General features: G+C 45.6%; 3 protein-coding genes across 6 annotated transcripts in view; 1 reads left to right on the top strand and 2 right to left on the bottom strand.

The window, feature by feature from the left end:
- Positions 1-16,692, bottom strand: part of LOC147582963 (GTPase IMAP family member 1-like) — a 142,595-nt gene extending 125,903 nt beyond the window's left edge. The window contains exon 1 of the mRNA XM_086686896.1: positions 16,633-16,692. The gene's annotated coding sequence lies outside the window, so the exon portion shown is untranslated. The remainder of the gene's footprint in view (positions 1-16,632) is intronic.
- The window catches only part of LOC112866298 (GTPase IMAP family member 7-like), a 155,400-nt gene that overhangs the window by 103,424 nt on the left and 24,690 nt on the right, over positions 1-27,286 (top strand). The gene's annotated exons all lie outside the window — the stretch shown is intronic.
- On the bottom strand, positions 11,442-16,744 carry LOC147582962 (GTPase IMAP family member 1-like). 4 transcript variants are annotated; one of them, XM_086686720.1, is made up of 4 exons: positions 16,633-16,659; positions 13,781-13,829; positions 12,850-13,071; positions 11,442-12,546 (listed from the first exon to the last, which is right to left on the bottom strand). In XM_086686720.1, exons 3-4 carry the CDS (start codon positions 13,019-13,021, stop codon positions 11,678-11,680), a joined length of 1,041 nt encoding a protein of 346 aa, XP_086542846.1. In that variant the 5' UTR covers positions 13,022-13,071; positions 13,781-13,829; positions 16,633-16,659; the 3' UTR covers positions 11,442-11,677. The 4 variants fall into 4 exon arrangements, with proteins under 4 accessions (XP_086542846.1, XP_086542856.1, XP_086542863.1 ...); XM_086686730.1 differs by lacking the exon at positions 12,850-13,071 and having other exon boundaries at positions 16,633-16,744; XM_086686737.1 differs by lacking the exons at positions 12,850-13,071; positions 16,633-16,659 and adding an exon at positions 16,211-16,334.

Below are 27,286 nucleotides of genomic sequence, written 5' to 3'. Positions count from 1 at the left end.
TTTGGAAATTATGTATGCTTTTCCTGTAATCACCCAATGATTACAACATACATTCTTAACTGTTCAAAATCTCAAGAAATCTGTTTTAATCTTCTTCATATACAACAAATTAGAACATTTTAATTCCATTCCCACCCTCAACCCCAATCTATATATTGTTATTGTTGAATATTTAATTTTCTCATTCTCCCCGATTAAACCTTAGGAAGCATTAGTATTATTTTACACAGTTTGCATTTGTTTAAACTTACTTTTTTTTTCACCTGTGATTTACTATCTGGATTACTTTCCTCTTGCCTCAGATACATTCTTTACAAATTCCTGTAATGAGATTGTGCTATTGTCAAGAAATGTCAGTCTCTGTTGCCTGAAATGGGTGTATGTATTTTGCCCTTAAGTTTTGACAGCAATTTTCTCTGAGACTAGGATTTCAGGTTGACTGTCATTTTCTCTCAGCACACAGAAAACGTACCTCCACTGTTTCCTGGCTTCCTCTGTTGGGCACCTGGCTGGCTAAGTTCATATAGTGGTTGAGTCTTACTCTCAGGGTCATGGGTTTGAGACCCATGTTGATGGGTGTAGAGCTTACTTAAAAAAAAAAAGAGGGGCACCAGGGTGGTTCAATTAGTTAAGCGCTCAGGTCATGATCTCACAGTTCTTGGGATCAAGTTTCACAGTGGGCTTTTCACTGACAATTCAGAGCCTGCTTGGGGTTCTCTCTCCCCTGCTCCCTCCTGCTCACTCTCTATCTCTCAAACTAAGGCAAAAGAGCATGATATAAGATTTAGAGAATTTGGTGACTCATTAAAAAGGAACAACATCTGAATAATAAGGGTCCCAGAAAATGAAGACAGAGAACACAGAGAAGAAGGTTTATGTGAGGAAATCATACCAGAACACTTTCCTACCCTGAGGAAAGACAGACATCAAAACCCAGAAAGCACAGAGAACTCCCATCAGATTCAAGGAAAACCAACTATCAACAAGTCATTTCATATTCAAATTCACAAAATAAAGAGACAAGGAAAGAATTGTGAAAGCAGCAAAGGAAAACAGCCCTTAACCTACAAGTGCAACCAGATCAGGTTCTCAGCAGACCTATCCACAGAAATTGGCAGGACAGAAAGGAGTGGCGGGATATATTCAATGTGCTGAACTGGAAAAGCAAGCAGCCCAAAGCTCTTTATTCAGCAAGGCTGTTTGTTCAAAATAGAAGGAGAGATAAAGTGTTTCCCAGACACAGGAAAACTATAGACATTTGTGGCCAGTAACCAGCCTGGAACGAAATTGTGTCGGGGACTCTCTCAGGGGAGAAAAGGTGAACCAAAGCAAAAAAAAACCAAAAGCGACAAAGACCAGAGAACACCACCAGAAACTCAAACTCTACAGGCAACACAATGGCAATAAATTCATATCTTTCAATACTCACTCTAAATGTCAACGGACTAAATGCTCTAGTGAAAAGACATAGGGTAACAGAATGAATAAGAAAACAAGATCCATCTTTAGGCTGTTTGCAAAAGACCTGTTTTATTATTTTTATTTTATTTTCTCTCTCTCTTTTTTTAATATATGAAATTTATTGTCAAGTTGGTTTCCATACAACACCCAGTGCTTATCCCAAAAGGTGCCTTCTTCAATACCCATCACTGACCTTTCCCTCCCTCCCATCCCCCATCAACCCTCAGTTTGTTCTCAGTTTTAAGGAGTCTCTTATGCTTTGGCTCTCTCCCACTCTAACGTCTTTTTTTTTCCTTCCCCTCCCCCATGGGTTTCTGTTAAGTTTCTCAGGATCCACATAAGAGTGAAACCATATGGTATCTGCCTTTCTCTGTATGGCTTATTTCACTTAGCATCACACTCTCCAGTTCCATCCATGTTGCTACACAGGGCCATATTTCATTCTTTCTCATTGCTGTGCACATTTTCTTAAGCACCAATTCTCTGATACAGATTTGTGAGAAAGGACAATGAGATAGGGAGATTTTAATTCTATTTTTAATTCCTCTTGACTTAATAGTTGCTTTTGTAGGAAAAATGCTTTGAGCAGGCTTATGCAAATGAGGCCCTTAGACTTTAAGTCAATTGCTTCTTGTGGAGCAGTGTGGAGTACGCGGGGAACAGTCTACGTAGCAAAATTAAACATAGACGCTGCACACCTACCTCGTTCTCACCCTCATGGTGAATTCCCTTGATAATCTCCCAACCAAATTTTCATACAATTCTTTTTTTTTTTTTTAATTTTTTTTTCAACGTGTATTTATTTTTGGGACAGAGAGAGACAGAGCATGAACGGGGGAGGGGCAGAGAGAGAGGGAGACACAGAATTGGAAACAGGCTCCAGGCTCTGAGCCATCAGCCCAGAGCCTGACCCGGGGCTCGAACTCACGGACGGCGAGATCGTGACCTGGCTGATGTCGGAGGCTTAACCGACTTCGCCACCCAGGCGCCCCAATTCTTAATGCTTCTTCATTCCTCCATGAACTGAGGAAAAGACAATATACCTCTTGCTTCCTGAACTTGGAGAGGTGGAATCTGGGACACATGTCTCATTGATTTATTCTTTCTTCCTCTCTGTTTTCTTTCCCCTAGAAGAAGACAGAGTGTTCTCAACTTCTGTTATCTGGACATCTACCATATAAAATTCTATTGGGCAGCAAGGGAGCCCTGGGCTTTGTCATGCAAATTGGACAAGTGATAGACTATAGGCAATCCCTTGTAAAGAAACACCAACCCTGGATTACAAGGCTGTCATGTTTTCACAAATCCTTTTTTTTTTTTTTTTAGTCTAGAAGCTGTTTGTTCAGGTTTTTCTCTATACTGTGTGAAGCATTAGCATGTATCAGAGCCATCGGGAAGACTTGTTAAAGTACAAAGCCTGATTCAGTAGGCTGGAGGTGGAGCTTGAGAATCTGCATTCCCTACAGGTTGTGTTGTTCGCAGGTGTTGCCCATGCTGCTCATCTGGGACCATAGCTTCAGAGTGACTGCCCAGTAGCAAATAATCTCACATTTCAAAGGGACAAAGTCATTTCAATCATATTCAAGGCATTTCCCTCGTTCCAAATGTTACCAGCTAGATTCAGGATACCGAAGACTCCTCGTCTCCAAGATTCTCAAGTATACATGCAAAGAACTAAATCAAATAAGGCAAAATACCAGATTTCTATCAAAAGTCTAGGACTGCCTAGTAAAGAGGGAGTGGAGACCAGAGCAGGGGCCAAAAGCCGAAGTTGGAAAACTTTATTCTTCTCCCTGAATGGAACAGAGCTAGTCGCACACCCTGGGGCCATCTGACAACCAGATTACTATCCAAGAAGGTGACTCAGCTGGGACCTGCCAGAAAAAATTTCTTTGGTGTGTATCTAGAATGGAATAAGGGACCAAAAGTGTGGGTCACGTCTGGCCCCAGTAAGCTAAGACGGAGAAAGTACCATCTGTTTCATGCTTTTAAAAAGTAAAACATAATAGGAAAAAGTGGTCTACTGAACTATCCTAACATTCTCACATTGTGAAACAGATCAATCACTGTCTTTCATGAGGAGATCATTTATGAAGGGCTCGCAGCAGAGTTTCTGCTTCCCTGGGGTGGAGGTGGAGGGATCAGCACTTTCTCCTCTGAGCCAGAGAGAGGAGAGTCACCTCTTGTATCCTTCTCTGTGAATTTCAAAAAAATGCTAATGAGGTGCCTGGGTGGCTCAGTTGGTCAAGCATCTGACTATTGATTTCCTTTACCTGAGTTCATACTCTCATGCTTTCCTGAGTTGGAGCCCTGAGTAGGGGTCCATGCTGACAGTGGAAGGCCTGCTTGGGATTCTGTCTCTCCTTCTCTCTCTGCCCCTCCCCCTTTGTGCTATCTCAGGCTCTCTCAAAATAATAAACTTTAGGGAAAAAAGGGAGGTGGGATTATACCAGGTGGGCCTGACCTAATCAAAAAATATTTAAAAGCAAGAGATTCTCCCAATGGAGAGAATATCCATGTTGAATATCCATATTGAGAACTGCCTATCAAGAGGGGCAGCCAGGGTGACCCTCTGGGAGGAGGAACTCAGTCCTACAACCACAAGCAACTCAATGCTGTCACCAACTTGAATGAATTTGGAAAAGACCCTGAACTCCACAGAGGACACCACTGAGCAGCTGACTCCTTGACTGAAGCTTCAAGCAACTCTGAGCACAGGACCTAGTCAGGCCTTGCCTAGACTCCAGACCCCCAGAGATGGAGCCAATAAGCGTATGTTGTTTCAAGTTGCTAAGTTGGAGGTCATTTGTTAGGCACCGATAAAAAAGTAATGCACTTGTTATGTTTATAGTGAGTTTCTTTTATTTATTTTTTTTTTTTTTTTTACGTTTTTATTTTATTTTTGGGACAGAGAGAGACAGAGCATGAACGGGGGAGGGGCAGAGAGAGAGGGAGACAACAGAATCGGAAACAGGCTCCAGGCTCTGAGCCATCAGCCCAGAGCCCGACGCGGGGCTCGAACTCACGGACCGCGAGATCGTGACCTGGCTGAAGTCGGACGCTTAACCGACTGCGCCACCCAGGCGCCCCAGTGAGTTTCTTTTAAATAGCATGTGGTTGGCCTTGCTTTTTAATCCAGTCCTACAGTCCCTGCTTTTTATTCCGGGGTGTTTAGACCATTCATCACAGTCTACATGGAAGTACTATTAGACCACTTCACATGTCATTTAAGGAACTTACACTAGTGTACTTAACAATTTCTCCCTCCCGGGTGTTGTCATGCCTGACTTTCACATACGTTGTAGGTCCCTCAATACACTATTACTATTTTTGTTTTAGACAATTATCTTTTAGAGCTATAAAGTGTAAGCTACAAAATGTCGTTTGTATTATCTTCCTTTTTGCCATTTCTGGAGCTTTTTATTTCTTTAGGTAAATACAAATTTCTGTCTCGTATCACCTTCATTCCTTCTGGATGAGAAACTTCCTCCAATATTTGTTGTAGCACAGGTAAGTCAACAGTGATTCAGCTCAGCTTCTTTGAGGCAGCCTTTAGCTCACTTTTATATTTGAAAACTATTTTTATTGCTTAGAGAATTGTGGGCTGACACTTTTGTTCTTTCAGTAATTTAAAGATGTTACTCAATTGTCTTTCTGATTGGAAGCTCTGACAAGGAATCATCTGTAATTACAATCTTTATTCCTCTCATATAATGTGCCTTTACACCCCAGTTATTTTTAAGTCTTCCTCTTTATCTTTGGTTTTTAGCAGTTTGAGTATGAAGTGCCTAGATTTTTATTTGTTTGTTTCTGTATTTATCCTGCTCAAGCTTCTCTGGGACTCTTGGATCTGTGTCTTGGTGTCTTCCCTAGTTTTTCAAAACATCTGAACCATTATCTCTTCAAGTGTTTCTTCTGTTCATTCTATTTTTTTCTCCTTCTGGTACTTCAGATACATGTGTGTTAACCTGTTTGATTTGCTTTGCAGCTCCCGGATACTCTATTCCCTTTTTCTTTTTCTCACTCATTTTTACTTTTGTTTTCATTTGAAGAATTTCTATTCTCTCTTCTTCAAATTCACTGACTCATGTTGAGTCAACTGTGTTGACTGATGTACCTGCTAGGGAATACTTCATCTCTGATAGTGCTTTTGACTTCTACCACGTATGTTTGATTCTCATGGTTTTCATCTGTCTGTTGAAATTTCCCCATCTTTTATTTCATGTTGTCCAGTTTTTCTTCAGTCCTTGTTGTTATTTTAAAATCCCTGTTCAGTTTCTGGACTTTTTGTGAGTCTACCCTGTTGATTGTGTTTTATTTTTCTTCTCCTGCTTTTAAAACAAGTTTCATAATTTTATTAAATTGTAGACATAGGAGGAAAGGAGCAAATGAAATAAATAATATTGATGCCTAGATACAGAATCCCTTGTCCTCCATCAGGCTGTTAGGGTGGGATTTGAGTCAGCCCACAGGGAGTTGGACTGGTTGGGATTGTTGCTACAATTATCGATGGAGCAGCTAAGGCCCCATATTTCTCTAGGGTGCCTTGAGCTCAGTGTGGGCACTCAGATGCCATGTGGTTTTACTCAGTGTTCTCATCCCGTTTACCTTCAGCTTCCAATCATCCCTACACACTCTGCTTCCCAGAGTCTCTCCAGGCTCATGATGGATGGCTGGTGCTTATCAATCATTGCTCCTATGGCGTGTGGGGGCAGGGCAGCACATATGTCTGTTGTGGTCCAGCCTGAGTCTTAAGCATGGCCTGTGCACCTGGGCCTGGGGATGTGGACTTTCTCAGTAGGTCTGACTGTACTAGGGTTCTCAAGAGAAACAGAAACAGATGGAAAGATATCAATATCTATAACTACCTATCTCTCTCTCTCTATCTCTCTATTTATTGATGTAGATATATATCTATATCTACAGATACTGGTATCTTTCCACATTTGCACTTTGTAACTGGCATCTAATCATATCCTACCTTATACTTCCACTAGCTCCCAGGAATATACACACAATAATGTGCAGTATTTATTATTGTGAATAATACCTGTGGAGTATGTATGAGTGTGAAATGTATCTGTTTGTGAAATCTTTTTTTTTTTTAATTTCTGAGTATTTACTATTACGAAAAGTTTCCTCTTGGATTTGATGATTCTGTATCACAGTTTTATGGAATTTAACCTACAAAGTGGTTTCATCATATTATTTCATCATACACGAAAGCTATCAAGATGAACATTACTGTGATCATGTCAGTAATGAAACGGAACCCCTTTCGGCCCCACCTCTTGGAGCAGGTGCATAGGGGATGGCTCTGAGACAGACACAAGTCCGGGGCCACGTGCCACACCCTGCTCTCCCCGCCACTCCTTCTAACGCGCCCTCGTCATGTCCCAAGTAGGGCTTTTTACCCGTGGGTGTCAAAGCCGTCCTTTGATTCAAGCATGCATTTCCGTATGCGAATTTAAAAGCCATATAACTTATATTTACTTTAAATCCCATTTCTATATGCAAACAAGACAGAAACAAAGAACAATTGGAGGGCATGTATGGACACGTGTGCACGAGACAACGTGAAATGAAAGAATGACAGGTTAAAGTCAGCCCCACAGTGCGTGCTCGTGCACACGCCGCCCTGGAGGCAGAGCTGGGGACAGCGGCCGTCCCCCAACCCCGGCCCCCTCCCTGTTGCCCCGCGGGTCCCCGAGTTGCCTGGTTACCGAAGGGATTCCCCCTCACTCAGAGCCCCCGTGTGAGCCCCGCAGGGCTGCTGAGGACGCTTCAGACGGAGATTAATGGTGGACTTCCGCCCAGCGGCACTTCACCGAGCCCAGCTCACTGCAAGGGCCACCAGGGCCCTCAGGCCTCCTGACCACAGCTCACCACAACCCCGAAGTCCAAGCTGCCACCCCCACTCTGGCGCCCCAGGAACTAGTGGCATCTAAGCACAGGCGCGCGCGGGCCCTTCTAATCCACGTGGAACTGGGATGGCCCTAGGGGTCCCCCCAACAACCACCTTCTCCACGTGGAGCTGCCCCCACCTCCCGCCAACACCACCTTCCTTCCAGCCCCTGACCCTGGGCCAGGTGAGTAGGTGCCTCCTGTTGCATCCACACCTCCGGACTAGAGCATGGCTGATTTGAAGTGAGGAGCTAACTTCCTTCAAAGTGTTTTGTCACATTGTGACAGAGCAATAAGGAAACCCTATGGGTTGGTTACACAACCTAAGGATGGCATCTGATTTTCTAGTGATGTGGCGGTCAAGCACTTTCATGGGCTGGCCTACCCCCATTAAACTCCATGGTACCACCATAGCAGTGGAATGTCGGGGTCTGAGGCTTTCCAGCAGTGCACCTGTGGCTCCCTCTTTCTCCATTCTGTGAGAGGACCTCTGGGTTTGCTTTGTTTTGTTTTGTTTTGTTTTGTTTGTTTGTTTTGTTTTTTTGCATAGTAACCCATTAGAGAAGCACAATGAAGACATTCCCCAAATTTCAACTTCACCTTGGAAAGTCACGAGCCATAATAAGTGCTAGAAACTTGGAAACTGTTATTTTCAGTATAGTTATTTCTCTTTTTTGGCAGTAAATTATTGTAAAGGAAATAAACCGATGTGTCAGAAGTAAACATTAATATGTATGACCCTGACATCACTTTCACGGGTGATAATAAAACATCCAAGGGTCACAAAGGGCCAGATCTAGCCGGGTATAAGAACTAGGACTGTATTAAGGAAGGTCAGTGTCTGCTTTGGTCTGAATGTTTTGCCCCCGCACAGGTTTCATATATTGAAAATTTCGTGCCCAAGAGGATGGTTTTAGGAGCTGGGGCCATTGGAAGGTGAGTCAGTCAAGAGGGTAGATCCCATATGACTGAGAATTGTGCCCTTCTACAAGAGGCCCCAGAAAGCTGACTCATCCCTTCCACCATGTGAGGACACAGCCAGAAGTCAGCAGTTTGCAACCCAGAGAGGTCTCTCACCAGATCCTGACTGAAATCACATCTCCATCTTGGACCTCCAACCTCTAGATCCATGGGGAAAATTCTTCTGCTATTTAGAAGTGGCCCAGTCTGCGCTTTTTTTAATTTTATTTTTTATTTTTTTAATATGAAATTTATTGTCAAATTGGTTTCCATACAACACCCAGTGCTCATCCCAACAGGTGCCCTCCTCAATGCCCATCACCCCCTGCGTCCCTCCCACCCCACATCAACCCTCAGTTTATTGTCAGTTTTTAAGAGTCTCTATTGGTTTGGCTCCCTCCCTCTCTAACGTTTTTTTTTTCCTTCACCTCCCCATGTTCTTCTGTTAAGTTTCTCAGGATCCACATAAGAGTGAAAACATATGGTAACTGTCTTTCTCTGTATGACTTATTTCACTTAGCATAACACTCTCCAGTTCCATCCGCGTTGCTACAAAAGGCCATAATTCATTCTTTCTCATTGCCAAGTAGTATTGCATTGTGTATATGAGACACAATTTCTTTATCCATTCATCAGCTGATGGACATTTAGGCTCTTTCCATAATTTGGTTATTGTTGAAAGTGCTGCCATAAACATTGGGGTACAAGTGCCGCTATGCGGCTGAGTATGCTGAGTATGCATCAGCACTCCTGTATCCCTTGGGCAAATTCCTAGCAGTGCTATTGCTGGATCATAGGGTAGTTCTATTTTTAATTTTTTGAGGAACCTCCACAGTTTTCCGGAGCAGCTGCACCAGTTTGCATTCCCACCAACAGTGCAAGAGGGTTCCTGTTTCTCCACATCCTTTGGCCATCTGGATATCTTCTTTAGAGAAGTGTCTGTTCATATTTCCTGCCCATTTCTTCACTGGATTATTTGTTCTTCAGGTGTGGAGTTTGGTGAGTTCTTTATAGACTTTGGATACTAGCCCTTTGTCTCATATGTCATTTGCAAACATCGTTTCCCATTCTGTTGGTTGCCTTTTAGTTTTGTTGCTTGTTTCCTTTGCAGTGCAGAAGCTTTTTATCTTCATGAGGCCCCAAAAGTTCATTTTTGCTTTTAATTCCCTTGCCTTTGGAGATGTGTCATGTAAGAAATTGCTGCGGCTGAGGTCAGAGAGGTTATTTCCTGCTTTCTCCTCTAGGGTTTTGATGGTTTCCTGTCTCACATTCCGGTCATTTATCCAATTTGAGTTTATTTTTGTGAATGGTGTAAGAAAGTGGTCTCGTTTCATTCTTCTGCATGTTGCTGTCCAGTTCTCCCAGCATCATTTGTTAAAGAGACTTTTTTTTCCATTGGATATTCTTTCCTGCTTTGTCAAAGATGAGTTGGCCATACTTTTGTGGGTCCAATTCTGGAGTCTCTATTCTATTCCATTGGTCTATGTGTCTATTTTTGTGTCAATACCATGCTGTCTTGATGACTACAGCTTTGTAGTAGAGGCTAAAGTCTGGGATTGTGATGCCTCCTGCTTTGGTCTTCTTCTTCAATATTACTTTGGCTATTCAGTGTGTTTTGTGGTTCCCACAAATTTTAGGATTGCTTGTTCTAGCTTCAAGAAGAATGCTGGTGCAATTTTGATTGGGATTGCATTGAATGTGTAGATAGCCTTGGGTAGTATAGACATTTTAACAATATTTACTCTTCCAATCCATGAGCATGGAATGTTTTTCCATTTCTTTGTATCTTCTTCAATTTCCTTCATAAGCTTTCTATAGTTTTCAGCATCCAGATCTTTTACATCTTTGGTTAGGTTTATTCCTAGGTATTTTATGCTTCTTGGTGCAATTGTGAATGGGATCAGTTTGTCTTTCTCTTGCTCCATTATTGGTGTATAAGAACGCAACTGATTTCTGTACATTGATTTTGTATCCTGCGACTTTGCTGAATTCATGTATCAGTTCTCGCAGATTTTTGGTGGAATCTATCGGGTTTTCCATGTATAATATCATGTCATCTACAAAAAGTGAAAGCTTGACTTCATCTTTGCCAATTTTGATGCCTTTGATTTCTTTTTTGGTCTGATTGCGGATGCTAGAACTTCCAACACCATGGTAAACACAGTGGTGAGAGTGGACATCCCTGTCATGTGTCTGATCTCAAACCCTCAGAAATACAAGCAATTCTCAGGGAATACCATGAAAAATTATATGCCAACAAATTGGACAACCTGGAAGAAATGGACAAATTCCTAATCACCCACACACTTCCAAAACTCAAACAGGAAGAAATAAAAAATTCGATCAGTTATCAAAAATCTCCCAACAAATAGGAGTCCTGTACCACATGGTTTCCCTGGGGAATTCTACCAGACATTTAAAGCAGAGAGAATACCTATCTTTCTCAAGCTGTTCCAAAAAATAGAAGGGGAAGGAAAACTTCTAGACTCATCCTTTGAAGCCAGCATTAATTTGATTCCTAAACCAGACAGATACCCAGCAAAAAAAAGAGAACTACAAGCCAATATCCCTGATGAATATGGATGCAAAAATTCTCAGTAAGATACTAGCAAGTCAAATTCAACAGCATATAAGAAGAGTTATTTACCATTTTCAAGTGGGATTCATTTCTGGGCCGCAGGGCTGGTGCAACTTATGCAAATCAATCAGTGTGCTACATCACATTAATAAAAGAAAAGAAAAGAACCATGTGATCCTGTCAATCAATGCAGAAAAACCATTTGACAAAATTCAGCATCCTTTCTTTAAAAAATACCCTGGAGAAAGTTGGGATAGAAGGAACATACTTAAACACCATAAAGGCCATTTAGGAAAAGCCCACAGCTAATATCATCCTCAATGGGGAAAACCTGAGAGCTTTCCCGTTGTTGTTTTTTTTTAATAGCAACTCAAGCGGACTAAGACAGTGTCTACGTTTTGATAAATGCTCACACACACACACAAATGTTTGTTTCCCTTTGCCATGAATCCACTTTCTATATAAAACACTACCAGTCAATGCACTATTTTTTCAAGAAGGAAAAATACATCCAAACTACTAAAATGAATTAAGGACATTTGAAAGTTAACCACATTTATTTGAATAGTGTACATATAGTCAAAAGTGACCTTTGAATGCTAAAAGTGAACTTGAGCCTTTGCAAAGTCGATACAGTGTCCAAGGCGTCCTGAGTCATTAAGACTCCCAGTCTGAAACTCCAGGTTTCCTTTGAAATTGGGTTTAAGTTCCCCTCAGCGCCTTGACCCAGCCCCTTTACCCTCCAGGCTCCCCGCATTTGGAAGGGCAGCTCCTTCAGTCTGGGCCTGGAGCCCCCCGCTGGAGAAGCAGCAGGACAAGTAACAGTGCGCCCCCCAGCAGCAGGAGCGCCAGTGGCCACCCCCGCCTCGCGGCCTCCACCCAGCGCCGCCCCCGCCCCCACTGCCGACCCCACCCCCGCCCCAGACCGCGGGCCGCCAGCCGCGCGGCCACCAGGCGGAGCGTGTCCTCGGGACGCGCGTGGCGCCGGGCCCACGCCAGGCCGTATACGTCGTCGGTGAAGGGCGCGCCGTCGTGCTCCAGCGCCAGCCGCTCCACCAGCGCCAGCAGCTCGCCCACCTGCGCGTCGCGCTCGGCACCCGCCGCCCGGTTGTCCAGGGCGCACACGCGGCCGCCGCACTCGGCCACCAGGGCCCGCAGCGCGCGGTTGTCGGTGGCGCGCACGTAGTCGTGCAGCGAGCCCCCCTCCAGGTCCTCCCGGCGCGTGAAGACGAGCACGGCGCGCGCCAGGACGCCGGCGCCGAACAGCTCGCGGACGCCGCGCGCCGCCTCCTCGTCCTGGGCGGTGAAGCGGCCCAGCTGCGTGACCAGCAGCAGCGCGTGCGGCCCGGGCGCCGAGAGCAGGTAGCAGCTGGCCCGCTCGGTGCAGTCCGGGTCCGCGTGCCGGCCTTGGGCGGTGAAGAGGTCGGGGGTGTCGGTGACCTCCACGCGCCACCCGGCCCAGCTCCTGCTCCCCAGGGCGCAGCTTCTGGTCACCGGGGTGGCCGCGAGCCTGGACGGGAAGAGCCTGTGGCCCAGAATGCTGTTGCCCGTGGCGCTCTTGCCCACTCCGGTCCTGCCGGCCAGGATGAGCCTGAGCCTGCGCTCCTGCTCGAGCGGCTGCTGGTCGTCCAGGTCCTGGGAACCTGTGAGGACAGAGTAGGCGTGGGCCGCCGGCCTGAGAGCGCGCGTCCCGCTCCACCGGGGCTCCGGGGTGCCCCCTGAACGGAGGAGGGCACCGACGCCTCCCGCTTCTGCTTGTCCAACCAGGCCTTTCCCAGGCGCTCTGGTTAGAGCTTATGCGACTCCGGGGGCATCTTTAGCCACCTTTCTTCCATCTTTGGCTCCAGTGCTTGCACCTGCCCCCCAATCCATGCTCTGGCACCGGGTGCACACTGCTCGGAGGGTCCCCCTCGACGGTCGCAAGCCATGACTTCAACTGACATTACCTGTGGTCGTCCGCACCGTGCAGAGCTGCTCCGTGCTTGACGACTTCCCAGGCCTCTGCCAGACTTCTCCCAGGGCCATCCCAGTGAGGAGATGCGGGAGGGCACAGAAGGCCAGGGAGTGAAGGGCTGTCTGGAGTCCCAGACACCCCGGGTTGGAATCACAGCCCCGCATGTGTCAGCTGTGGAACCCTGGGCAAGTTTAGTCTAAGCGTTCAAGGTCTTCTGCATAATGGGAGGGGTGACAGAGAGTTGTGTCTCCCAGAGTTGCTCAGAGTATTAGGTGACAGGATCTCTTTGCTTCTTCCCTTCCTCCACTCCCCTCCTCCTCCCTCTTCTCTCTAGTAAACCTGCTTCCAGTAAGACACAGTTAACCCTCCATCCTTGTTCACGGACACAGTCTACCTGGTAAACCGTGTTCCCTCTAGTCCATGATCTCAACCCTCCACATCTTCTGTGGGGATCGGAGTAGATGTATTATCCTCATTGTACCCTTTGGGACCCAAGGCACAGTCTGGTCAAGGCACTTAATATCCTACAGTAGGGCAGGGGCAGAGGTCCAGCAAAAATGCAAAGCTGGGGCTCTAGCTGTTTCACCCCAGCATGGGGACATGTCTGGGATTTGTCTCTGTTCAGTCTTTTTTTTTTTTAATGTTTATTTATTTTTGAAAGAGACAGAGAATGCGAGTGGGTTGGGACAGAGAGAGAGGGAGACGAATCTGAAACAGGCTCTAGGCTCTGAGCTGTCAGCACAGAGCCCAACGTGGGGCGCGAACTCACGAGCTGCGAGATCATGACCTGAGCTGAAGTCAGACGCTCAACCGACTGAGCCACCCAGGTGCCCCAATGTCTCTGTTCAGTCTTGAGTTAGTCCATGGCCTTGGGACCCAGAGCTGATGCCTAGGGGCAAGTACACACTGAGATCAGTTCTTACCGTAGGCATTTTCTTCATCCCTGGCCATCTTGCGTCCTCCCATGCCCACCTGAAAGAGTTCCAAACACAACCTGTTAGTTCCTTCATTCCTTCAATCATTCATTCGTTTATCGAATAGGTATAACTACCTAAGGTGGCTCAGGCAAGGTCCAAAGAGCTGGTGACATCGCAATGAAAAGGTCATGCTTCCTGCCCTCCTCTGAACATCAGAATTTGGGGAAGAACCCTGGAAGGACCTGGTTGGTATTGGAACCAAACCGTGCGATCCTTTGGTGAGCCTCATTGGTCCTTTCAGGGACCCTGAATGCAAATGACAGAATGGTGGTGATAACCTGTCCTCTGTGTCAGTGAGTGAGCCTTAGCTGAGAATTTCCCAGGTAATTTATGTCAGTGGCATTAACTGTAGGCACAAAGTTTTCCCAGAAGAGTCCACAGCCAGGGGAGACTTTGGAAAACCCTGAGAATCAGAAATTCTCCTCAGTGACTTAGGGAACCACCTTAGGGCGGTTGGCCAGGGATGGGCGGGGGTGGGGGACAAGAAGAGAGTTTGCAGTTTGCTTTTGAAAATTGGAAACGATACCTATCTCCCATGCTGATGTGAAGAACCTGTGATCTGCTCTCCGAAGACCAAAGAATTTGGCTTGTGTCATTTGTGTAAATATGACCTGTGTGCTGGAGAGATGGGACACTCCCTTCCGGCTCCTGGTGTTCCTGCCCCGAATCTGAGGCCTCTCAAACTAAGCGATGACCCCAAGTCCGGCAGGATTTACTACAGCTAGCCACTCAGTGATGGAGTCTGCTTGATCTCACGAGGACCTGGTCACGAGGGCGCAGCTCTGCTCTGTCTGCTTCGCCAGCCCTGTGTCCCACTCACTCCCCTTCTGGGTCAGCTGCTCCGCAGAGGACAGGTTTCAGGGCCTTTCCAGCCCACCTGTGCGCTCACCCCCATGACCACTCCTTCTCTCCCACGTTTCTGTCTGAGTCTTGTCTGTGCTCCGCCATCCATTTCAAATGCTACCTCTTCATGGCAACACCTGGCTACCGTGGGTGACCGTGCTGTGTCCCATGGGCAACACACAAGGACAAGCAAAGGGAAGGGTTGATTGATAACTTGTCTCTGACCCGTTAGATGACAGGTTTGTCTTCTGCGTAATGCCCCTTTCGGCTCCCCAAATCCCTTGGTAAAGTTGATTCCACAGGCCTCAGGTGAGTAGTGAAATTGTGTGTAAAAATTAGCAAACTCCCATAACTGACTGCACAGCAGAACTGGAGAAACAGCCAGAAGATTCAGTGCAAGGAACAAGAATTTAGCTAAAGCAAGAAGTCCTTATCGATGATGAAAATGACCAAGTGTGCTCTAGGAAATCCACCGGACTCCTGGTCCCTATGGGACTTCCCAAAGGTTTGCGATGGTTTGGGATGGGATTTGAAAAATTCTTCCAGAGTTTCTGAGAGCTGACATCTGGCGTTTAGAGGCTTGGATTCATTGACTGATGTAGAACATGGAGACTCCTAGCATCTGAAATGCGATTGGATATTATGTAATCCCCTGCTTCCTGAACCTGCTGTCTTTTGGAGGTATCTATGGGAGTCTTTAAAATATATATTTGACCTTTTGTTTCATAGATCTGTACTTTAATAAGAAAAAAGTGGGTGCCTTTGTGGCTCAGTCTAAGTGTCTGACTCTTAATTTTGGTTCAGCTCATGATCTCATGGTTTGTGGGTTTGAGTCCCTCATCAGGCTCTGTGCTAATAGCACAGAGCCTGCTTCGGATTCTCTCTCCTTCTTCTTCATGTATGCCTCCCCTGCTCACATGTCTGTCTAAAAAATAAACAAACAAACAAACAAATAAATAAATAATAAATAAACGTTAAAAAAACGGTATCTGTTACCCCTCCTCCTGAGGGATTTCTTTTTTTTTTTTTTGTAATTTTTTACTGTTTCCTTATTTTTTGAGAGATGGTGAGACAGAGCATGAGCAGGGAAGGGTCAGAGAGAGAGAGGGAGACGAAGAATCCAAAGCAGGCTCCAGGCATTGAACTGACAGCACAGAATCCATCCCAGGGCTCAAAGCTTAATGGACCAAGCCACCGAGACACCCTCCCCAACCCCCAGAGTGATTCTAATGCATCGGGTCCCTGCTTTGAGTTTCTGAGGCATTCATCCTGTCCAAGCCCTTCATTTATAGCCAGTGTGTGGGGATGAAGAGGACTCCAGCGCACAGAGCCCTGGGCAACTTGGGCGGGGGACGGGATGTGCAAGGACACACAAGCACGTGTACTGCAGAGGTCTGAAGACCATGTTCATAACTGTTGCTGGCTCCTGCAAGTCCCTGGGAGTGCACAGGGCTGAGGAGGTGGAGGGTGTGAGTGGGGTTTGGCTCACAGACAGGATTTCCACTCTGCGATGTGTTCTGAGGTTAGACTCACTTGTTTGTCCTCAGAAATGTCTCTCTCCTTGGCTGCACATGCCCTCAGAGGGAGTGTCTGCAGCCTTCTCCAGCGTGCTCAGCCCTGACAGTGCTTCTAGCAAACACTTTTCTGACCAGGCGAGGAGCAGGACAGGATGAAGTATGTAGTCCCAAGTAAAAGTGTGCGCACTCCACGGCTGGAGAAGATGCTTACCATTTCTCCTTCCCTTGCTTGTTCTGAAACTCAGAGCTCCCTGAAAAACCTGCAAGGGTGAAATTATTCTTTCTAGATCCCGCTCCCCTTCCTGGGAGGTAGTAGAATGCAGGCGCCCACTCAGCTGCAACCAGGCCCTGAACTCCTTACAGCCCTCCTACCCCCCCCCCGACCTCCTCCACTCCCCCCTGCCCTAGGTGGCTCCCTTCTTTCCCCTGTGTGCTCACCTTCCAGCAGAAGTGGTGACAGGCCCTGCTGTTGGCTGCAGAAACCCACGACCTGGTGCTGTGCCTTGGGTTGTGAGTACAGAGGCTGTTCCTGCCAGCACAGAGCAGGGAGGAAGTCTCAGAGCCCAGGGAGGGAGGGCCCAGTGGTGCCGATTTAAAGGGACAGGACATGGGCCAGGTGGGCCAGCAAGTGGTGCCTTTGTGTTGTTTCCACTGCACAACCCACCTGTGCTGCTTGGGACTGTGCTGATCCTTTCCTAAGGTCGCCGTGGCACCACATCTTGTTCCTGGGAGGGGCTGTAACCTCAGTGAAGGGCAGTTTAGATTTCTGAGGCCTGTTCTCAGTTTTGGCCTCTGCTAATCTTATCTCCAGTTGCCGTTTGCTTTTTGGGTGTTCTCCTAGAAAATGGCCTCTTGAGAGTCTCCTTCCCCAGGAATCAGGGAGGAATCCTTGACTGGACATCAGTGTGGACAAGGCCACCAATGTGGTCCTCTCTGCCATCTCCTCATTCCTAAAGAAAAAGAGGTCTTTTCAGCTGTTAAAGATCAGACAGCAGGAAGAGGATGGAATTTTCATAGGAGACTTAGTCTGGCCTCAAGTTGGTATCTCTGACCCAAGTGTCTGTTTCTCCTCTCAGGAGGTCATGAGAGAGGAAAATAGCCAGACAATTTGTGGAGAGAAGGCTACAACAGCGTATGGTGCTATGTGCCCCGGACCTGGCTTGTTCTGGAATCAACTCTGCGATCTTGCCCAACTCACAGTTTCTGGAGTCAACTCTCCCCGTGTGTAGTGAGGGCTTTCAGTTAACCTGAAGCTAATGCTCTGGGGCCTGATTTTTAGCCAGTCTTGCCAGTTCATTCTCTCTAGTGAAGATACCTCACCCATGGCCCTCTACCTTATCCCCCCACACCCTATCCAGCTTTATTGAGATATAATTGAAATGTAACACTGTAATTTTAAAGGGTGCAATGTGTTGATTTGATACACTCTATATTGCTAAATAATTGCCAGCACAGTATTATTAGCTAACACCTACATCACATCACATATTTACCATTGCTCTTCTTTTGAGTGAGAACATTTAAGATCATCTACTCTCTTAGTAACACTTAAGGTATGATACACTGGGATGAGACATAATCACTGTGCTGCACATTAGATCCCCAGAACTTATTCATCTTATAACTGGAACTTTGTACTCTTTGACCAATGTCTCCCCATCCCCCCATCCCCCAGCCCCTGGTCACCACCGTTCTACTCTCCATTTCTATCAGTTTGGCTTTTTAAAATTCCACATAAAAGTGATATCATACAGTATTTGTTTTTCTCTGTTTGACATGTTTCACTTACGATAATGCCCTCAAGTTTGACCCTGTTGTTGCAGATGACAAGATGTTCCTATTTCTTTTCACAGAACAATATATATATACCCATAGATGGACCCTTAGGTTGCTTCGACATCTTGGCTATTGTGAGCAATGCTGTAGGGAGCTTGTGAGTACAGATCTTTCTTTGAGATCTTGCTTTCATTTCTTTTGGATAAATACCCAGAAGTGGGATTGCTGGATCAAATGTAATTCTACGTATAATTTTTGGAGGACCGTCCATACTGTTTTCCACAGTGGCTGCACCAATTTGCGTCCCATGCACAGAGCACAAGGCTTCCCTTTTCTCCACATCTTCCCTAATACTTGTTACCTCTTGTCTTCTTGATGATAGCCATTCTCACAGGTGTGAGGGGAAACCTCATTGTGGTTTTGATTTGCGTTTCCCCTGATGATGGTGATACTGAGCACATCTTCATGCACCTATGTGCCACCTGGATGTCCTCTTTGGGAAAATGCCTGTTTAGTTCCTGTGTCCATTTTAAATAAATTGCTCGGGTGTTGCTATTAATTATATGAGTTCTGTATGTATGTTGGGTATTAGCCCTTTATCAAATATACGATTTGCAAATACTTTCTCCCATTTAATCGGGTGCCTTTTTGTATTGTTGATGGTTTCCTTTGCCAGGCAGAAGCGTATTAGTTGGATGTAATCTCACTTGTTCATTTTATCTGTCGCTGCCTTTGCTTTTGTGGTCAAATCCAAAAAATTATTGCCAAGACTGATGTAAAGGAGCTTACCCCTGTTATACTCTAGGATTTCAAGTCCCTGAGATTTATTGAGGCTCATTTTATGTCCTATTGGTCATATTTAGGAGAACGTTCTCTGTGTACCTGAACAGAATGCATAATCTACTTCGTTGGGTAAAGTGCTGTAATGTTAGGTCTAGCTGGTTTATCTGTGGGTCACATCTTCTGTTTCTGTTTTGACCTTCTGATTAGCTGTGGTACGCATTGGTCAGCGTGGACATTGAAGTCTACAGCTTGTTGTTGAAGTGTCTATTTCTCCTTGACGCCTGTTATTTTTTGCATCCTGTGTTTTGGGGCTCAATTGTGAAGTTCATGTGTGTTTATAATTATTACATCTTCAAATTCACTGAATCTTTGTTCTAGCCATTCAAATCTATCGTTGAGCTCCACTAGTCAAATTTTCATTTCAGTCATACTTTTCTGCTGCAGAATTTCTATTTTGTTGTTTAAAACAGCAATTTCTGTAGTCTTATGGACACACAGACAACAGCAAATCAAGGCCTAGAAAGGCAGAAAGGGAATAGTATCCAGATTCACTACACCATGTTCCCTAAAATACCCAGTTTTTAACAAGAACTGTAAGATGTACAACGAAACAGGAAGGTGTGACCCATATAGGGGAAAAAACTCAGGCCACAGGAATTGCCTGGCAGAGGCCCTGGATATTGGATTCAAAGACAGGGCTTCCAAAGAGCAGTTCTAAGCATGTTGAAAGAACTGAAGGAAATCAGTGTGAAAACTCCCACCACTGGTACCATACTTGATGAAAGGCTGAGAGCTTTGCCCCTGTGATCAGAGATAAGACAAGGATATCTGCTCTGGCGCTTCACTGCAACTTTGTGCATGGTGTTTGCATGTTTGGCTGGACTCTCCTGGTGAAGTCTGCTTCCCCTGCAGGGTGAAACCTCTGGTGTCTCTCCTCAGAGGGTGCAGCCTGGGCCTGCACAGTCCCAGGAGGTGACAGTTGTCTTAGCCCCAGTGTGTGTGTCTTTCCCTAACCACTCTGTCTGTGTGTACTATACCCAGTGGTTAAACCTACTGACCACCAGCTGATTCTTCCCAAGATACTGTTCTCTTGCTGGAAGGCTGAGGAGAAAGGGAGCCCCACCTTCTTGGCCACACCTCCCAGAAGGCAGTTTCCTTCCAGAGGAGGTGAGTGTGTGTTGGAAGGGAGGAAGCATCTTATGGTAAATGTCACAGATTCACTGTTCTTACTAGTATTTAGTAGATTTTTTTTTGAAATAGGTCTTTCTTCGTTTGCTGAATGATCTTAGAACAACATTAAGAGAGTTTAATATATTTTTAAAAATATATACGTTGCACCACTTATGGCTGTCCCACCAGTACTACTTCTGTAAGGTTCCTCCAGGGCATATGGAAGCCTGTCCTAGTTTTGGGTCAAACTCTGGCCACAGGCCAACTCCCCTCTTCTTCCTTCCTGCTGGCTGCCTGGAGTTTGCCTCATTTTGTCTTCCCCTTTAGGTGTCTTAGTATAGTTAAATGAAACACCGTCAAAAGGGAGCCAGGCAGCAGTTAACACCGTCTTACAGACAGCTGTCTTTATACGGAGTCCCGCTGTCCTACTAACTGCAGATATGGTGAACTTGCAGAGGGTGAGAGAGACGCTGGCCTCTCCCTGTATTTCCAAAGAGTCGTTTATATTCTTTCACAGCTTGGACATGGGTCATTTCAGTGCAACTTTCACATTCTATATCTTCCTGATAAATAAATAATAGTCAAAATAATAAGTCTGCTCGGCTGTTTGTTAGCTATTTATGTTTTGAGTGAAAATTTTTTAAAACTTCGGGGGACCTAGGGAGCTCATTTGGTTGAACATCCAACTCATGGTTTCACCTCAGAACGATGATCTCACGGTTCTTGAATCAAGCCCAGTGTCGGGCTCTGTGCTGGCAGGGAGTGTGCTTGGGTTCCTCTGTCTTCCTCTTTATCTAGCCTTCCCCTCTTCACTCTCTCTCTCTCTCAAAATTAACGAATAAACTTTCATCAATCAATCAATCATTCAGTGAACAAACAACCCTAGAAAAATTGGTCAAAATTTTGGAAGGTAGCAGCATCCGTGTGCACCTGTTCTAATAAAGAGCAGAACTGACTTGTTCAGCCCAGGTTAGGGTCAAAAGATCTAGCTGCTGTGCTTGCTTTGTACGGGTCCTGGTTGGAGATTCCCAGGAAGACATCCACCTCATCTTCAGGCCAGCACCAGCCTGGGGAGAGATGGGAAAAATATCCTGTGCAGAGGCCAGTGAGACCTCCATGGTGGGGTTCTTCCTTGGCCCCGCCTTCCTGCCCCAGTCCCTTTTGAGTACAAGAGCAGCCACAAATGAGAAGACATGAACCTGTGACCTTGCCTTTGTGGCCTGATGAGGAAGACAGACTCGGGAGAGGTGAGGCAGGAAATTGCTGGGGCTGAAGTAAGATGTATGTTTTTCTGTGCATGAGTGAATTTACGAGAAATCACCCTGTTGCCCATTTCTTGAAAATGCAAGGGACTGTGGGAAACAATAACAGAAAAAACTGTGCTGTGATATGGTGCCATAAATATAACAGTCTTTCCTTTATCCCTCCTTAAAGATTTACTTACCGTGTTTATCATTTGTAATAAAGCACTCGAGACACTCCACAAAGATGTGAGTGAAGCAATAAAAGATGTCAAGTTGAAACCAAAAGAAAGAAATGAAGGTAACAGCAGAAACCGTGCCAACTTTGTTATAAATCCCAGAGAGGGCAGATCACTGAAGGCTGTCGGCTGGTCCTGGCAGCCTGTGAGTTCTTTCCCTGACCCCCATTCTCCCAACCTGCCTCTTCCACCGTTGGTACCGAGGAATGGCTAAGAATCCAGGGGCCATCCAAGCAAAGGCTGTGGGGTTTGGAGGTGTGGGACTGGAAAGTCTAGGCGGATGAGTGAGGTAGGATGCTGTGTGTGTGGAGAGTAGCAGAGAACTCGGGGAAAAACATGCCTGTGCCTTCCCTTCTTGTGTTCATGGCTGTTGGTGCTGGCTGGTAAATAAAGGTGATGTCCAGGACCATCTGTAAGTGTCCATTACTCTGATGGCCCAGGAATGCCAAAGCCCTGGGGGAAAAGGCCCATACTCGTATTCACACCTGGGTCCTCCAGCCAGGAGTCCTGGGACTGGGCACTCCTCAGGGTCTCCTTTTGGGGGCCACAGGCCCCTGTTCCACCTGGAGATTTATACCTACAGCCAACCAACACCTGAGAAGTTGTGTGGGTACATGGGCCCAGGCTCATGAATCATGCCGGGGGGGAGAGACTTGGGATTCGTCTTCATTGGGAGAGGCCCAGACAGTCTCACATGATGCTGTTCTGTAGGAGGCATTGAATTGAGACAATCTAGGACTTCTTATCTGCAAAGATACTGGGGCATAAGGGGATTGTGGTTTTTTGGGATCTGTTTGTGTTTGGGTTTTCTCCAAGCCATAGATCTTGATCATGGCAGAATCAGGCCCACACACTTTTCCACTGACTGATTTGTATATATTAAGGAGACATTTTTGCTGATTAAGAGAAAATAGTCATTTTGTGCAGTGTTGGTATTCTGTAAGAGCGAGGGATTGATTGTTGCTGCTGGGACCGGGGCCCGCTTTTACCTCTGACCCCCAGGTCATGGCGCCCTGACAGTCTGCCTGTTTGCCTTCAGAGTTCAGGAGGCCTTAACCGCACTCCCAGGTCTTAAATTCCTGTGTATCTCTTTAAAAGAAACAATTGTTAGTTTTTGTTTTGGTGTTGTATATTTCTTTCCAAAAAGAAAAGTCTTCACAGGACTGAAATCTAAATTCTGAGAAAGCCCCAAGCTCTCTCTCATCAGGGAGACCCGGGGTCTTTCTGGGCCAGAAATGTGGTGGGAATGAGGAAGAATGTAGTCTAGAAGATTTGCCCACTCACACTGTGCCACGGAAGGGGAGACCTTTGGGTTTCTCAGAGGATGGGACAAGAACGCAGGCAGGGGCAAGGTGGAGGGGACATGCTGGATGGCTAGCACTGCACGACAGGTCATCCAAACTGTAGTTGAAACAGCTGAGACATGGATTGTGTGGTAGCTCCTGGAGTCCAAAGTCAAGATGCCAGCAGAGGCGTGCGCTCTCTGAAGCCTCAAGGGGGGGAATTTACTTGCTTCTTCCTGGGCTCTGCTGGCAGCTGGCCATCTTGGTGCTCCTTGGCTGGCAGATAGGCAACCACTCTCCTTCCTCACACATTTCGTTAGAAGCAGCAAGGAGAAACCAGGCCGCATCTTACACACTGTTCTCATAATTCTCCTCAGCTAAATATTCAAGTTCATCACTTACGTGGTCTACTCTCCACCCAGCAGCCCACCTCAGTTTAGCCTGCCTCCCAGCCCCCTGCCCCCTGCCATTTTGGGGCAAGTGCCATCGTCCCTCCAATGTCCAGCAGCATGGTCCCCACCTCTCTCTGGGGCCTCACCAGAAAGTAACCTGGATATTCAACCTACCACCGACATCCTCTTAGGCCTTTCTTTTTATCACGTACCTCAGAATTCTTCCAGCCTCCATGCATTACTCAATTTCAAAACGACTCCTACATTTTAAGTAATTACCAGAGCAGGACTCTAATTCTTGTCCTTAAAATCTATATTAGTTTCCCCAGGAGCTGCTGTAACAAATGACCACAAACTGTTGCTTAAAGAGCAGAAACTTACTGTCTCATTGTTATGGCTACTGTCTCACTGGCACAGGCTACAACTGCCAAACCGAGACATTCGTAGAGCCATACTCTCCATGAAGTCTCTGGGGAAGGATCCTTCTTTGCTGCGTCTTAGCTTCTGGTGCTGGCTGTCCTGCTTTGTTCTTTGCCTTCTAGGTGCTTCACTCCAATCTCTGCCTCTTTTGTCACATGGTGTTCTCTGTGTATCTGTGTGTAAACTTCCCTCACTGTGAATGAAACGATTCCAGGCATTGGAGTAGGGCTCAACCTTAACTTCATGACATGACATCACAGAGACCGTGCTCCAGAGAAGGTCACATTCTCAGGTACCAGGAGTTAGGACTTCTTTAGGGGGACACAATTCAACCTAGGATGGATGGTAAGAGAGGGACAGTGTGTGCAGTGTGAGAGTACAGTACCCCTGATCTCTTCCTCTTCAGTCCTCGTTGCAGTTACCAGGTTAAGCCCATTGGGATAGTTTTCTTAGGTCTCTGCTTCTTGGAAATCTTCTACTGCCTAGGGCTTAAAATCCACATTCCTTGGCCTCGTATTTAACAGTCATTATAATCCGTCTCAACTCCTCTTCCAAGAATGAGATTCTTCTAGATATCATTGTTCCCGTTAATATCCGTTTTACACTTTTGTAAGGAATGAATGTGATAATGATATGGAGGTCAGTGCCTGGGACACAGTAGGCCCTCAGTAAAGGCTGGTAATGATTCCTGCACTCCAAATTGTTAGCTGTTCTCTGCCTGTGTCCAGTGTTATTTCCACCTCCAAGGCTTGGATCATGCTGTTTCTCCCTCTCTTTCTTATCCGCAGTTTTTAAAAAAAGCAACCTCATGACTCCTGGGCAAGTATAAACACATCAAAGATTGTGCTCAACTCATGGCTTAACTAGAGAACCAGTATGATTCTATAATTGGTTCAATTTCCTTTGGGTGGCTCAATCAATTAAGCATCTGACTCTTGATCTCAGCTCAGTCTTGACCTTAGGGTCTTAAGTTTGGGATCCATGCTGGGTGTGAAACCTAGTTAAAAACAAACAGGAAGCAAAGAATAAAACAAAAAACACAAACAAAGAGAAACACAAACTTCATTTGAAATCAAGGGTGATGTGTTTAAGAGTGTGGTAAAATGGAATTTTTGAGTTCTATATTCCACCAGACAGAAAATTCACTGAGTATCTCCAAGGCAGAGATGTGCAAAAATCCTCTCTGTCCTTAAAGTGTTGTTAAATATCACAGCTGATCATCAAGCACAGCACCACACAGAACTATAGAACACTCCAATAATCTGTCTTGCCTATTTCTAAATTTTGGATCATTTTCATAGCGTTCTCTACTTTGTGATCATAAACAGTCTCCAACAAGTATTGTTGATCTTAGAAGATTGTTTTTACCATGCATGGCCTGATCATTTATACAGATGCAGCAAGAATCTTAATTAACCGGAAAAGCCTACTTGAATTTGCTCGTGAAATCTAGAGCCTAATCATATTAAGCAACTATCAATTCCAAAGGATAAACTTCTTTTGGAAATTTTCAAAATGGGTTTTGAATCAGACTTGTCAAAGCCCCTGCCATTCTTCTATCCTAGGAGTAGGAAACCAAGGCCCAAACACTTTCTCCAGTAAACTTTGCATGCTGTATCCATAAATCTCAAAGAATTTCCCTCTTCGTGAGGTCTCCAAAATTTGCCTGGGTTTCTGGACTACCTGGTAGTGGACTTCCTTACTCCCAGTGATTGGGATTCTGGAAGCCAGACATCATATTAGTTTTCTTATGAAGGTTTTGGAGACATTAGCTCCGCATGTAACACCAACAATTGCTCCTTAGCAGTGGCCTGATGGTCTTTGATGAAACAACAATCACTCTCATATATCACCCTGTACATATGGCTTTGCTGCAGAATCGATTTTTCCAATGGTATCTTTGTAAACAAGAGGACAGAATTTTATTAAACCTATGCAAATGGTTCTATCATCATGAAAGTGAATGAATCTCAATAGAAGCATTTGTTTCTGAATTTTGAGGGTAAGTGAAGATGAGGTAATGTTTAAAGACGGTTGTTGTGGGTTTACAAATACACAGTCTACTAATTCGTTTAAGGAGAAAGAAATAAGGTTTCCACAAATAGCAATACAAGTAGAACATCAAACAGAATGCCATCAATATTCCAAACAAATAACCACAATGGCACATCTTGAATCCGTTCACTCAGTCCAATGTCATTACTTCTCACTCTGCTGGATCTTGAGTCAGTCGTCTGATTTCATGAGGTACATATGCTTCCAGACTGAGAGTCCCAGTAGTCCTGGCTTTGCTCACTGGCAGAGTCTGAGCATTGAGTCAGTGCTGCCATCTTGCAAACCTGCTCTGAAGAGTCTCTTTGAGGCAACAGTAGTTCAGAGCACGTCCTACAGTTTTTCCCCTGAAGCTCCAAGACTGTGACCCTCTGGTGAAGACACAAATTCTGAGTGGTCACTTTTGGCACATCTTCGGAGAAGCCTTAGGAGGAAGCAGAGACCTGTTTGAGAACAGGACTGAATGGTTGTGGTTCATAACCAGATATAACATCGTGGAAGACAGTAAAAGTCTCTTTGGGGGGCATGGTCCTTATTTCATGAGGGTTTGGTCAATGTTTCCTTTGAGGGATTCAGCCTCAAGTGCACTGTCATGCCTAACACCTATATCTCTTTTGTGACATGGCTGCCATTAGCCTGCAAGAGGCAGCTCTTCTTGCATATCCGTTGAGCCAGAAGACAATTTCATTAAATCCATGTGAGTGCAGGGGTATAGATAATCCGGATCACTTATCCTGGTAGACAGGCTGTGGAGGCGCTGAGTCTTCCTTTTCATGCAGTGCCCTTTGGGGGTGGAGTGAGTGGGGAGAAACCAGGAAACCTTGAGTGATATCCACGTAAAAGAGATTGTTACAAAGTAGAAGTGACTAGTTTTATGTGGCACCAAGAGAGAAGGCTCCAGAATCCCTAACCGGCAACATGATGGTATTTGGGGATAAGGTAAGTGGGTTTTCATGAGTTCATGAATCTGGTGTCCTCTTGACAGGATTAGTACCCTTGTAAGAAGAGATAGCAGAGAGTTGCTTCCTTGCTCCATCATGTATGGACACGGTGAGACGGCGCCATCCACAAATCAGGAGGTGAGCCTTCCCCAGGGAAACAAGTTGGCTGGCACATTGGGCTTGGGCTGTCCAGTCTCCAAAACTGTGAGAAATGAATTCTTGTTGTTCCTGCTCCCAGGCTGTGGTATTATGGTTGTGCAAGCTGATTAAGACAGCATCTCTGATGTGTAGGTGAGCCTTAGAAGGGTAATCTATGAGACTAGCATAGAGGGTTCTATTACTACTTCTAACTAATACCTATTGATCACTGTGGTTTGAGTACCACTTCATGTCTACAAATTTATCTGGTTTCACAATGACCGTCTGAAGAAAGTATTCCATTTTAAAGATTAGGTTAACTGTAATCTTCAGAGAGGTTAACTCACTCAAATGTGGCAGGCTGAATGGTGGCCCCCAAAAAATGGCCACACTCTAATCCCCAGAGCCTGTGAATGTTACCTTATTCCATAAGCATCTTTGCAGATGTGATTAAGTTAATGACTTTGAGATGGGGAGATTATTCCGGATTATCTGGGTGGGCCCCAGAGGTAATCAGAAAGGTCCTTCTAAGGAGAGGCAAGAAGGCAATGTGATGAAGGCATCAGAGATTGTTGTGATGTGGCCACAAGACAAGGACAGCTGGCAGCTTCTAGAAGATGGAAGAGGCAAGGCATGGATTCTCTCCTGGAGCCTCCA

This window comes from Puma concolor, chromosome A2 (assembly GCF_028749965.1).
Source record: "Puma concolor isolate L17-30 chromosome A2, mPumCon1.1.hap2, whole genome shotgun sequence".
NCBI classification, from domain to species: Eukaryota; Metazoa; Chordata; class Mammalia; order Carnivora; family Felidae; genus Puma; species Puma concolor.
The sequence above is the reverse complement of the archived record's forward strand: the minus strand, read 5'-3'. Positions and strand labels throughout refer to the sequence as shown.